Source organism: Oncorhynchus nerka, linkage group LG6 (genome assembly GCF_034236695.1).
Source record: "Oncorhynchus nerka isolate Pitt River linkage group LG6, Oner_Uvic_2.0, whole genome shotgun sequence".
Lineage (NCBI taxonomy): Eukaryota > Metazoa > Chordata > Actinopteri > Salmoniformes > Salmonidae > Oncorhynchus > Oncorhynchus nerka.
Genome location: NC_088401.1, coordinates 92,093,353 through 92,106,797, shown reverse-complemented (window position 1 = coordinate 92,106,797; position 13,445 = coordinate 92,093,353). Strand labels below are relative to the sequence as shown.

The window sequence follows — 13,445 nt, the reverse complement described above, 5'->3', positions numbered from 1 at the left end:
CTTCTATAACAGACTACTGTTCTGGTCCTCTCTTCTATACCAGACCATTGTTCTGGTCCTCTCTTCTATACCAGACCATTATTCTGGTCCTCTCTTCTATAACAGACTACTGTTCTGGTCCTCTCTTCTATACCAGACCATAGTTCTGGTCCTCTCTTATATAACAGACTACTGTTCTGGTCCTCTCATCTATACCAGACTACTGTTCTGGTCCTCTCTTCTATACCAGACTACTGTTCTGGTCCTCTCTTCTATAACATTCATCTACTGATCTGGTCCTCTCTTCTATAACATTTGACTTCTGTTCTGGTCCTCTCTACTATAATATTTGACTTCTGTTCTGGTCCTCTCTTCTATAACAGACTACTGTTCTGGTCCTCTCTAATATAACATTAGACTTCTCTTCTGGTCCTCTCTTCTATACCAGACCATAGTTCTGGTCCTCTCTTATATAACAGACTACTGTTCTGGTCCTCTCATCTATACCAGACTACTGTTCTGGTCCTCTCTTCTATATCAGACCACTGTTCTGTTCCTCTCTACTTTAACAGACTACTGTTCTGTTCCTCTCTTCTATAACAGACTACTGTTCTGGTCCTCTCTTCTATAACAGACCACTGTTCTGGTCCTCTCTTCTATAACAGACTACTGTTCTGGTCCTCTCTACTATAACATTAGACTACTGTTCTGGTCCTCTCTTCTATAACAGACTACTGTTCTGGTCCTCTCTTCTATAACAGACTACTGTTCTGGTCCTCTCTTCTATAATATTAGACTACTGTTCTGGTCCTCTCTTCTATAACAGACTACTGTTCTGGTCCTCTCTTCTATAACAGACTACTGTTCTGGTCCTCTCTACTATAACACTAGACTACTGTTCTTGTCCCCTCTTCTATAACATTAGACTACTGTTCTGGTCCTCTCTTCTATAACAGACTACTGTTCTGGTCCTCTCTTCTATAACAGACTACTGTTCTGGTCCTCTCTACTATAACACTAGACTACTGTTCTTGTCCCCTCTTCTATAACATTAGACTACTGTTCTGGTCTCGGTGTGGAGGACTCTGCTAGTTCCTGATGTGTGGGTGTTGGCTGTACAGTATGTACACTGTGCTGCTGTTACTTCCTCTGTCACATGTTCTCTGGGGTGCTTCCATGCACCTGCTGTTTGAAGGCCTGAAATGACCTGAAATGTTTGAGTGCACTACTGTTAGCCAGAGCCCTGTTCCCTATATAGAACACTACTGTTAGTTAGAGCCCTATTCCCTATATAGATCACTACTGTTAGCCAGAGCTCTATTCCCTATATAGTGCTCTACTGTTAGCCAGAGCCTATTCCCTATATAGTGCACTACTGTTAGCCAGAGCCCTATTCCCTATATAGTGCACTACTGTTAGCCAGAGCCCTATTCCCTATATAGTGCACAACTGTTAGCCAGAGCCTATTCCCTATATAGTGCACTACTGTTAGCCAGAGCCCTATTCCCTGTATAGTGCACTACTCTTAGCCAGGGCCCTATTCCCTATATAGTGCACTACTGTTAGCCAGAGCCCTATTCCCTATATAGTGCACTACTGTTAGCCAGAGCCCTATTCCCTATATAGTGCACTACTGTTAGCCAGAGCCTATTCCCTATATAGTGCACTACTGTTAGCCAGAGCCTATTCCCTATATAGTGCACTACTGTTAGCCAGAGCCCTATTCCCTATATAGAGCTCTACTGTTAGCCAGAGCCTATTCCCTATATAGAGCTCTACTGTTAGCCAGAGCCCTATTCCCTATATAGAGCTCTACTGTTAGCCAGAGCCCTATTCCCTATATAGAGCTCTACTGTTAGCCAGAGCCCTATTCCCTATATAGTGCACAACTGTTAGCCAGAGCCCTATTCCCTATATAGTGCACAACTGTTAGCCAGAGCCCTATTCCCTATATAGTGCACTACTGTTAGCCAGAGCCTATTCCCTATATATAGTGCACTACTGTTAGCCAGAGCCTATTCCCTATATAGTGCACTACTGTTAGCCAGAGCCCTATTCCCTATATAGTGCACTACTGTTAGACAGAGCCTATTCCCTATATAGTGCACTACTGTTAGCCAGAGCCCTATTCCCTATATAGAGCTCTACTGTTAGCCAGAGCCTATTCCCTATATAGAGCTCTACTGTTAGCCAGAGCCCTATTCCCTATATAGTGAACTACTGTTAGCCAGAGCCCTATTCCCTATATAGTGCACAACTGTTAGCCAGAGCCTATTCCCTATATAGTGCACTACTGTTAGCCAGAGCCTATTCCCTATATAGTGCACTACTGTTAGCCAGAGCCCTATTCCCTATATAGTGCCCTACTGTTAGCCAGAGCCCTATTCCCTATATAGAGCTCTACTGTTAGCCAGAGCCCTATTCCCTATATAGTGCACAACTGTTAGCCAGAGCCCTATTCCCTATATATAGTGCACTACTGTTAGCCAGAGCCTATTCCCTATATAGTGCACTACTGTTAGCCAGAGCCCTATTCCCTATATAGTGCACTACTGTTAGACAGAGCCTATTCCCTATATAGTGCACTACTGTTAGCCAGAGCCCTATTCCCTATATAGAGCTCTACTGTTAGCCAGAGCCTATTCCCTATATAGAGCTCTACTGTTAGCCAGAGCCCTATTCCCTATATAGTGCACTACTGTTAGCCAGAGCCCTATTCCCTATATAGTGCACTACTGTTAGCCAGAGCCTATTCCCTATATAGTGCACTACTGTTAGCCAGAGCCTATTCCCTATATAGAGCTCTACTGTTATCCAGAGCCCTATTTCCTGAGTATACAAAGAAAACATGCTCTTTCCATGTCATAGACTGACCAGGTGAATCCAGGTGAAAGCTATGATCCCTTATTGATGTCACTTGTTAAATCCACTTCAATCAGTGTAGATGAAGGGGAGGAGACAGGTTAAAGACGGATTTTTAAGTCTTGAGACATTTCAGACATAGACTTTGTATGTGTGTCATTCAGAGGGTGAATGAGCAAAGGAGTCATCAAGACAAACGAGTCATGTAGAGCCCAATGTAGAGCCCTAGGTAGAGCCCTAGGTAGAGCCCAATGTAGAGCCCTAGGTAGAGCCCAATGTAAAGCCCAATGTAGAGCCCTAGGTAGAGCCCAATGTAGAGCCCTAGGTAGAGCCATAGGTAGAACCCAAGGTAGAGCCCAATGTAGAGCTCTAGGTAGAGCCCAATGTAGAGCCCTAGGTAGAGCCATAGGTAGAAACCAAGGTAGAGCCCAATGTAGAGCTCTAGGTAGAGCCCTAGGTAGAGGCCTAGGTAGAGCCCAATGTAGAGGCCTATGTAGAGGCCTAGGTAGAGCCCTAGGTAGAACCCTAGGTTAGAGGCCTATGTAGAGGCCTAGGTAGAGCCCTGTGTGGAGCCCTATGTAGAACCATATTGACCATGGTCAAAGCAGTGCCCTTTAAAGGACATCAGGATGTGTTTCAGACCCTACCGTGAGATTGGAGTGCAACTGCAGGAGCCACAGGAGAATGACCATGTGGTAACAGTTGGTAACAGTTCAACTGTTAAACTGCCAACCTACCCCAGCACCTGGCAACCAGACTCACACAGTACGAGACTCCAGCTGCAATGTGTGTGTGTGTGTGTGTGTGTGTGTGTGTGTGTGTGTGTGTGTGTGTGTGTGTGTGTGTGTGTGTGTGTGTGTGTGTGTGTGTGTGTGTGTGTGTGTGTGTGTGTGTGTGTGTGTGTGTGTGTGTGTGTGTGTGTGTTCCATATCTTTGCTTCAGCTCCTGTGTGGTTTAGCATCACACTCCAACTCTTACCCCATCAGCGCCCCACTTCCTCAGCAGCTCAGACTCTACAGTAGCCTCTCTCTAAAGCATTGAAGACTATCTTTGAGAAGCACAGACATCCTTTACTTCATGTGAACAAGCAGTATTAAACCCAGTAGTCAGTCTGATATAGCAACAAGCTGCTTTTTATTTACATAATTTACAACATGATCTAACAGCAGCTGATGCATACAATGACCCAGGCTTTCTCTGCATCATACCGTTTTAGCACATTTAGCTTATAAGAGTCCCCTTCAAACAGCATCAGTTTATCTTACAGTAACATAGCTGGCTACATATCACATGTTCAGGGTCAAAGTTCAGTGTCTCTCTGTCCCTCCAGAGTGGGGGGGGGGTGTGTTCTGTTGTGTAAGAGTCTTTATCTGTCTACGGAGGAGATGAGGAGGAAATGGAAGAGGAAGAGGAAAGGAGGATGAGGAGGAGAAAGTATGAGAGGAGAGGCGAGAAAGGAGAGGAGGAGAGAGCAGAGGAGATGAGGAGAGGATGAGAGAGGAGAAGCGGAGTAGAATGAGGAGGAGAGCAGAGGAGGAGATAATAGAGGACAGGAAGAGAGGAAAGGAGTAGAAGGATGAGGAGGAGGAGAAGAGAGGAGAGGAGATGAGAGAGAGAGGAGAGGACGAAAGGAGAGGAGGAGGAGAGAGGATAGGAGGAGGAAGAGGAGAGAGGAGAGAGAGAGGGAGAGGAGAGAGGAGGAGTGGAGAAGAGAGAGGAGGGGAGGAGGAGAAAGAGGATGATAGAGAGAGGTGGAGAGAGAGGAGACCGGAGGAGAGGAGAGAGGAGGAGGAGAGGAGGAGTAAAAGGAGGAGGAAGAGAGAGAGAGAGAGAGGAGGAGGAGAGAGAGACAAGAGGAGGAGGAGAGAGAGGCTTCCCGGAAAAGAGAGGCTTCCCGGAAAAAGCACTACATAAACTTCAGTTAGTGCTAAATACGGCTGCTAGAATCTTTTACTGCTAACATACAAAGCATTACATGGACTTGCTCCTACTTATCTCTCTGATTTGGTCCTGCCCTACACCTACGCTACGGACACAAGACGCAGGCCTCCTAATTGTCCCTAGAATTTCTAAGCAAACAGCTGGAGGCAGGGCTTTCTCCTATAGAGCTCCAATTTTATGAAATGGTCTGCCTGTCCATGTGAGAGACACAGACTCGGTCTCGACCTTTAAGTATTTACTGAAGACTCATCTCTTCAGTAGGTCCTATGATTGAGTGTAGTCTGGCCCAGGAGTGTGAAGGTGAACAGAAAGGCTCTGGAGCAACGAACCGCCCTTGTTGTCTCTGCCTGGCCAGTTCCCCTCTTTCCATTGGGATTCTCTGCCTCTAACCCTATTACAGGGGCTAAGTCACTGGCTTGCTGGTGCTCTTCCATGCCGTCCCTAGAAAGGGCGTGTCTCAGGTTGTGCCGTGGGGGAGATATTCATGGACTATACTCAGCCTTGTCTCAGGGTAATAAGTTGGTGGTCTGTTGATATTTTTTATTTTACCTTTATTTAACTAGGCAAGTCAGTTAAGAATAAATTCTTATTTTCAATGACAGCCTAGGAACAGTGGGTTAACTGCCTGTTCAGGGGCAGAACGACATATTTGTACTTTGTCAGCTCGGGGATATGAACTTGCAACCTTTCGGTTACTAGTCCAACGCTCTAACCACTAAGCTACCATGCCGCCCGTGGTGTGGGGGCTGTGCTTTGGCAAAGTGGGTGGGGTAATATCCTGCCTGTTTGGCCCTGTCCGTGGATATCGTCTCCCGACCCCTCCTGTCTCAGCCTCCAGTATTTATGCTGCACTAGTTTATGTGTCGGGGGGCTAGGGTCAGTTTGTTATATCTTAAGTATTTCTCTTTTCTCTTTTCAGGTGCCCTGTGTGAATTTACGTATGCTCCCTCTAATTCTCTCCCTAGGACCATGCCTCAGGACTACCTTGCCTGATGACTCCTTGCTGTCCACCTGGTTGTGCTGCTGCTCCAGTTTCAACTGTTCTGCCTGCGGCTATGGAACCCTGACCTGTTCACCGGACGTGCTACCTTGTCCCAGACCTGCTGTTTTCAACTCTCTAGAGACAGCAGGAGCGGTAGAGATACTCTGAATGATCGGCTATGAAAAGCCAACTGACATTTACTCCTGAGGTGCTGACTTGCTGCACCCTCGACAACTACTGTGATTATTATTATTTGACCATGCTGGTCATTTATGGACATTTGAACATCGTGGCCATGTTCAGTTATAATCTCCACCCGGCACAGCCAGAAGAGGACTGGCCACCCCTCAGAGCCTGGTTCCTCTCCACCCGGCACAGCCAGAAGAGGACTGGCCACCCCACATAGCCTGGTTCCTTTCTAGGTTTCTTCCTGGGTTCTGGCCTTTGTAGGGAGTTTTTCCTAGCCACCGTGCTTCTACACCTGCATTGCTTGCTGTTTGGGGTTTTAGGCTGGGTTTCTGTACAGGACTTTGAGATATCAGCTGATGTAAAAAAGGCTTTGTAAATACATTTGATTGATTGAGGAGAGGAGAAGGAGACAAAGTGCTCCCTACAGGAGTTGTTACTCCCTAAAAGAGGAGGTGCTTTCCAGGCTCATGAGCCGGCCTCTAATGGAGGAGGAGAGGGAGGAGGTGCGTTGGGAGAGGTGCTGTCTGAACTCTGCAGTGAGGAAGTAATATAACAAAGGGTTCAGACAGCAGGAAAGACTGGCTACACACAGCGAAACAGGGTGGAAATGACGCACCACCAGCATCGTGGGGCAGTGGGACACTATATCCTGAGACACCATCACGTACAACAGGAAATTGATGTGGTACGGAGCAAAACAGAACAAGAATAGAGCCGAGCAGCTCATAACCATCCTCAGGGCGCGACGCTTATCTTTGTCCATCTGCCTGTTAATCTGGGCTGAGGGTTGGGCCTGGCTGGTCGAGGGGCAGCGGTGGTTGTGGTGGTGCTCTCTGTCTGTCTGGGCTGAGGGTTGGGCCTGGCTGGTCGAGGGGCAGCGGTGGTTGTGGTGGTGCTCTCTGTCCTGTCTCTGTCTCAGTGAGTGAGCGATCCGGAGAGAGCAGTAACTGATGGCACTGAGCGGTAACACAAACCCAAACAGCTCCGCAAGCACCATCATGGCTGCCACAAGGGGGAGTGGCAGTTTCCTGGTGGGCAGGTCCTTAAAACAGCCGCTGGGGCTGGAGCTTGTGTAAGGTAAGGTGGAGGGTGTGGAGTATTGAATAGGACTACCAGTGTAATGGCTGGGGTTAGAGCTGGGTATAAGACTGGTACTGGGGCTAGGGGTGTATTGACTGGGTACAGTGCTGTTGCTGCTCCTCATGATAATAAAAGGGGAACAACCTATTCCCACCACCAGCCACACGGTGGCGCTGATCAACAGGTCATAACGCCGTCTCCACCGCCTGGCATAGAAGGGCTGTAGCAAAAACACACACCTCTGGACACTGATACACACCTGGAGGAGGATGTGGAGAGAGAGAGATAGATTAGAGGTGTGTGTGACCTCACCAGGAAGGTGATGGAAGTGTACATGTTGAGGTATTTGAGATAGAAACAGAACAGACAGTGTGTTCTCACCAGGAAGGTGATGGAAGTGTACATGTTGAGGTATTTGAGATAGAAACAGAACAGACAGTGTGTTCTCACCAGGAAGGTGATGGAAGCTTACATGTTGAGGTATTTGAGATAGAAACAGAACAGACAGTGTGTTCTCACCAGGAAGGTGATGGAAGCATACATGTTGAGGTATTTGAGGTAGAAACAGAACAGACACAGTGCTTGTCCAAAGGGCCAGGTGTGTGTCAGGTAGTAGTGGATCCTCAGAGGCAAAGACATGACATGGAGTAGGTCAGCTAGAGCCAGGTTCACCATGAAGATCACTGCCTTGGTCTTCTTACTGAGGAGAGAGGAGAGGGGGTCAACATACACTAGGGAGGGGAAAGGGTGTGTGTGTGTGTGTATGTGTGTGTCTGTGTGTACCTGATGTGTCTACATAGCACCCAGAGAGCCGTGGTGTTGAGGCAGAGACCAGGGATGAAGAGCAGCAGGTAGAACCAAAAGTACAGCTGCTGCATTTGTGGCTCCCAACCAATCACATCATAGGGACACCGCACGGAGGAGTTAACAGGAAGCTCCTCCCACAGACCAGAGACGTTCAGATTCATACTCAATCAAACCCACAGCTCACAAACAAACACACACATTAATTCTGTACCCAAAGCTGCCTCTCCCACATCAGGACAGGAGAGGAACTGACAGAGAAACAGACAGAAAGACAGACAGTCAGACAGACAGTCAGAAAGACAGACAGAAAGACAGACAGACAGAAAAAGATGATCATTATTGATGATTACATTAATTATTGATTGATTAAAATACTTTAGGACATTATTCAGAGACTGGACTGTAAATCTTGTAGCCGGATATGTTTAAACAGTTGTCTGTTATGTACAGAATCATTCTATACTCCCCCCTCTTCCCCGGCCGAACCGCCAAGACTGGCCAACTCCCTTCCTGTATTTACAAACTCTTCTCACTATCAACTGCGTTTCTTTTCAGCAAACTTAACTTGTGTAAATATTTGTATGAACATAACAAGATTCAACAACTGAGAAATAAACTGAACAAGTTCCACAGACATGTGACTAACAGAAATTGAATAATGTGTCCCTGAACAAAAGTAACAGTCAGTATCTGGTGTGGCCACCAGCTGCATTAAGTACTGCAGTGCATCTCCACCTCATGGACTGCACCAGATTTGCCAGTTCTTGCTGTGAGATGTTACCCCACTCTTCCACCAAGGCACCTGCAAGTTCCTGGACATTTCTGGGGGGAATGAACCTAACGCTCACCCTCCGATCCAACAGGTCCCAGACGTGCTCAATAGGATTGAGATCCGGGCTCTTCGCTGGCCATGGCAGAACACTGACATTCCTGTCTTGCAGGAAATCACGCAGAGAACGAGCAGTATGGCTGGTGGCATTATCATGCTGGAGGGTCATGTCAGGATGAGCCTGCAGGAAGGGTACCACATGAGGGAGGAGGATGTCTTCCCTGTAACGCACAGCGTGGAGATGACCTGCAATGACAACAAGCTCAGTCCAATGATGCTGTGACACACCGCCCCAGACCATGACGGACCCTCCACCTCCAAATCGATCCCGCTCCATAGTACAGGCCTCGGTGTAACACTCATTCCTTCGACGATAAATGCAAATCCGACCATCACCCCTGGTGAGACAAAACCACGATTCGTCAGTGAAGAGCACTTTTTGCCAGTCCTGTCTGATCCAGCAACGTCGGATGTGTGCCCATAGGCGACGTTGTTGCCGGTGATGTCTGGTGAGGACCTGCCTTAGAACAGTCCTACAAGCCCTCAGTCCAGCCTGATGAAGGGATTGTGTGTTCCTGGTGTACCTCGGACAGTTGTTGTTGCCATCCTGTACCTGTCCCACTGGTGTGATGTTCAGATGTACCGATCCTGTGCAGGTGTTGTTACACGTGGTCTGCCACTGCGAGGACGATCAGCTGTCCGTCCGGTCTCCCTGTAGTGCTGTCTTAGGCGTCTCACAGTACGGACATTGCAGTTTATTGCCCTGGCCACATCTGCAGTCCTCATGCCTCCTTGCAGCATGCCTAAGGCACATTCACGCAGATGAGCTGGGACCCTGAGCATATTTCTTTTGGTGTTTTTCAGAGTCAGTAGAAAGGCCTCTTTAGTGTCCTACGTTTTCATAACTGTGACCTTAATTGTCTACCGTCTGTAAGCTATTAGTGTCTTAACGACCGTTCCACAGGTGCATTATCATTAATTGTTTATGGTTCATTTAACAAGCATTGGGAAACAGTGTTTAAACCCTTTACAATGAAGATCTGTGAAGTTATTTGGATTTTTACTAATTATCTTTGAAAGACAGAGTCCTGAAATAGAGGAGAGAGTGAGAGAGTGAGAGAGAGAGAGAAAGAGACCCAGCTAATAATTCTAGGGAAAGAGAAAAAGATTGTAACGTTTGTGTCAGATGTTAGTTGGTTTAGAGGGTTAGGAGAATATTCCATGAACTTTCCACCAAACATACCCAGGGTGTATGACAGTTGATTCAGGACACTAAAACCTCTGTACACAATCAGTACTGTCTAGTGACACGGTCCAAGACCTGACCAACACACTGTGATCTAAAATCAGGTATGTAACAATATAGATGTAACAACATGGCTCTAACCATAACCAGAAGCCTGCACAGCTCTACATAAACCCCTTTTTCTACTACAATACTAAACAAAACACTTTGGGATTGATCATTTTAAAGATCACCATCTTCTGTGTCTTTGTGGTTGACATGTTCATAATACCTTCCAAAGTCTTTTCTCTACTGTGTCCAACCAACCAACAGGCTCTCTTAGGTTCTGACAGAACACCTCTCAATCCCTTTCTGACCCTGTGTCTTAGGAGTGGTTTCTCAGATACAGACAACGCCTTGTCTAGACTTTAAGCTCAATAGTTATGTTTACAGAAGACCTGGAAAGACTTCTACTGGTCTACTGGTCTAAAAGCTCAACGGTTGGAATATTTCCAGAAGACCTATAGGTTTACCTCTAGTTCCACCAGGTAGGTTGCCTCTCCAGGTGAGTCAGTCTGATGAGGTGCAGGTAGAGATCAGGTGAGAGGTCAGATCAGAGGATGACATCAGCAGATGGATGGATGAAACAGCAGTCACTCAGTAGTAGAACAACTGACAGGTCCTCTGTCACTGCAGGAGTCAACAGTCTATGTCAAGCATGCCTTCCTTTGTATGTGTGTCTCAATGTGGCAGCAGCAAGCTGTTCTGATGTCCAATGTAGCGGGAGAGGGGTATGAGTGTGTTGTTGGTTGCTAATTTCTGGTGCAGAGCAGCGTCAACAGTGGTGTCGTGGGTAGTGTGGTCTGTGTGTGTGCTTGTGTGTGTGTGAGCTCGCGCATGCATGCATGCATTTTTGTGTGTAGGAAGTAGCTATCAGGGCTCTCAGTTTTGCCTGTCTGTGAAACTGTTATTCTACTGTTGGTTACGTCAGTCAGACCCTAGCAACACCTTAAACACAACACTACACAATGCTGGGGGGAGGCGTGTGTGTGCATGCAAGAACAGAGAGATACTTGTTACCTTCAGTCCAGGTGACAGCAGAACACAGAGTGGGAATCCCCTCCACGTCAACTACCCAGTCACTAACTACACCCTGATCCACCAGTCACACTGCTAACAGCTTTCTCTGAGTCACACAGATCCTATCTGACAGAGAGACAGACTGACTGTAGAGGGTTAGGGTTAGAGAAAACTGTACAAAACGGTTCTTTACTTCCTCTTATGAAATAAGCTACTTCCCTTTTCCAACTGTCAACTATTAAAACAGATATAGATGACCTGCCTGCCTGCTTCTTATTTCAGTTTATATCACTATAGTCCCTACACTGACAACTACACTGACCCAGTGACAGAGGCTGCTTCTCAACTCTCAACAGTTGATTCCTCCTCTCCTCTTCTCTGCTCGTCTTCTCCCATCTTCTCTCCTCTTCTCTGCTCGTCTTCTCCCATCTTCTCTCCTCTTCTCTGCTCGTCTTCTCCCATCTTCTCTCCTCTTCTCTGCTCGTCTTCTCCCATCTTCTCTCCTCTTCTCGTCTTCTCCCATCTTCTCTCCTCTTCTCTGCTCGTCTTCTCCCATCTTCTCTCCTCTTCTCTGCTCGTCTTCTCCCATCTTCTCTCCTCTTCTCCCCTAGTCTTCTCTTCTCTCCTAAGCTGTGTTTGAATACCCATACTAACATACTATATACTACATACTTAATGAGTATATACTACATGCTATATACTATTTGTTCCTTTTAGTATACTGTAAATGAATTGTATCCTTTCCGTTGACCATTCTAGAGCTTTGCCTGTATTCCAGAAGTTGATGCTGTTGCTATGCAACCTCTTGCTAGCTAGTTAGCTTAAGAAATTACTAGTTTGACATTTTACGACAGGTGTGTTCAGGTGTGTTCTTAAATTCAATCTGGAGTGCCAGAGTGCAGTCATAAATTCAGAGCGTTGTCAGATTGTCCGTTTGTAAATGAAGAGCGTTTCGCTCTCGGAGCGCACACTGGACGCGTATGTTTGTGAACAGAGCCCAAGGACCAGCTTGCTTGGGGGACTCTTCTCCAGGTTCATCTCTCTGTTGGTGATGGCTTTGTTATGGAAGGTTTGGAAATCGCTTCCTTTTAGGTGGTTGCAGAAATTAATGGCTCTTTTCTGAATATTGATCATTAGCGGGTATTGGCCTAATTCTGCACTGCATGGATAATTTGGTGTTTAATATCTGTTGAAAGAGCAGGACCGGGACAAGGTAGCAGGTCTGTTGAAAAAGCAGGACCGGGACAAGGTAGCAGGTCTGTTGAAAAAGCAGGACCGGGACAAGGTAGCAGGTCTGTTGAAAGAGCAGGACCGGGACAAGGTAGCAGGTCAGTTGAAAAAGCAGGACCGGGACAAGGTAGCAGGTCTGTTGAAAAAGCAGGACCGGGACAAGGTAGCAGGTCTGTTGAAAGAGCAGGACCGGGACAAGGTAGCAGGTCTGTTGAAAAAGCAAGACCGGGACAAGGTAGCAGGTCTGTTGAAAAAGCAGGACCGGGACAAGGTAGCAGGCCTGTTGAAAAAGCAGGACCGGGACAAGGTAGCAGGTCTGTTGAAAAAGCAGGACCGGGACAAGGTAGCAGGCCTGTTGAAAAAGCAGGGCCGGGACAAGGTAGCAGGCCTGTTGAAAAAGCAGGGCCGGGACAAGGTAGCAGGTCTGTTGAAAAAGCAGGACCGGGACAAGGTAGCAGGCCTGTTGAAAGAGCAGGACCGGGACAAGATAGCAGGTCTGTTGAAAAAGCAGGGCCGGGACAAGGTAGCAGGCCTGTTGAAAAAGCAGGGCCGGGACAAGGTAGCACATCTGTTGAAACAGCAGGACCGGGACAAGGTAGCACATCTGTTAAAATAGCAGGACAGTACTTGACTATCTGAGGTGGAAGCTCGCTACAGTAACTATTACAGTACTTGACTATCTGAGGTGGAAGCTCGCTACAGTAACTATTACAGTACTTGACTATCTGAGGTGGAAGCTCCCTACAGTAACTATTACAGTACTTGACTATCTGAGGTGGAAGCTCGCTACAGTAACTATTACAGTACTTGACTATCTGAGGTGGAAGCTCTCTTCAGTAACTATTACAGTACTTGACTATCTCAGGTGGAATCTTGCTACAGTAACTATTACAGTACTTGACTATCTGAGGTGGAATCTCGCTTCAGTAACTATTACAGTACTTGCCTATCTGAGGTGGAAGAACAGTAACTATTACAGTACTTGACTATCTGAGTAACTATAACTATTACAGTACTTGACTATCTGAGGTGGAAGCTCGCTACAGTAACTATTACAGTACTTGACTATCTGAGGTGGAAGCTCGCTACAGTAACTATTACAGTACTTGACTATCTGAGGTGGAAGCTCGCTACAGTAACTATTACAGTACTTGACTATCTGAGGTGGAAGCTCGCTACAGTAACTATTACAGTACTTGACTATCTGAGGTGGAAGCTCACAGTAACTATTACAGTACTTG

The 13,445-nt window shown here is 46.8% G+C and overlaps 1 protein-coding gene across 2 annotated transcripts; it reads right to left on the bottom strand.

The window, feature by feature from the left end:
- Positions 1-3,953: 3,953 nt before the first annotated feature.
- On the bottom strand, positions 3,954-11,660 carry p2ry10 (P2Y receptor family member 10). Of its 2 annotated transcripts, none has more exons than XM_029643877.2 (5): positions 10,975-11,660; positions 10,428-10,584; positions 7,817-8,088; positions 7,553-7,733; positions 3,954-7,292 (listed from the first exon to the last, which is right to left on the bottom strand). In XM_029643877.2, exons 3-5 carry the CDS (start codon positions 7,999-8,001, stop codon positions 6,387-6,389), a joined length of 1,272 nt encoding a protein of 423 aa, XP_029499737.1. In that variant the 5' UTR covers positions 8,002-8,088; positions 10,428-10,584; positions 10,975-11,660; the 3' UTR covers positions 3,954-6,386. The 2 variants fall into 2 exon arrangements, with proteins under 2 accessions (XP_029499737.1, XP_029499738.1); XM_029643878.2 differs by having other exon boundaries at positions 10,428-10,469.
- Positions 11,661-13,445: the final 1,785 nt, after the last annotated feature.

What these genes read in the sequence shown, in the direction of transcription:
- p2ry10 (XM_029643877.2), bottom strand. Translation starts at nt 8,001, where the DNA reads ATGAATCTGAACGTCTCTGGTCTGTGGGAGGAGCTTCCTGTTAACTCC. An exon ending in GTGCTATGTAGACACATCAG is followed by an intron (nt 7,734 to 7,816) that starts GTACACACAGAC and finishes CTCTCTCCTCAG; the next exon opens with TAAGAAGACCAAGGCAGTGA. An exon ending in ATGCTTCCATCACCTTCCTG is followed by an intron (nt 7,293 to 7,552) that starts GTGAGAACACAC and finishes ATCCTCCTCCAG; the next exon opens with GTGTGTATCAGTGTCCAGAG.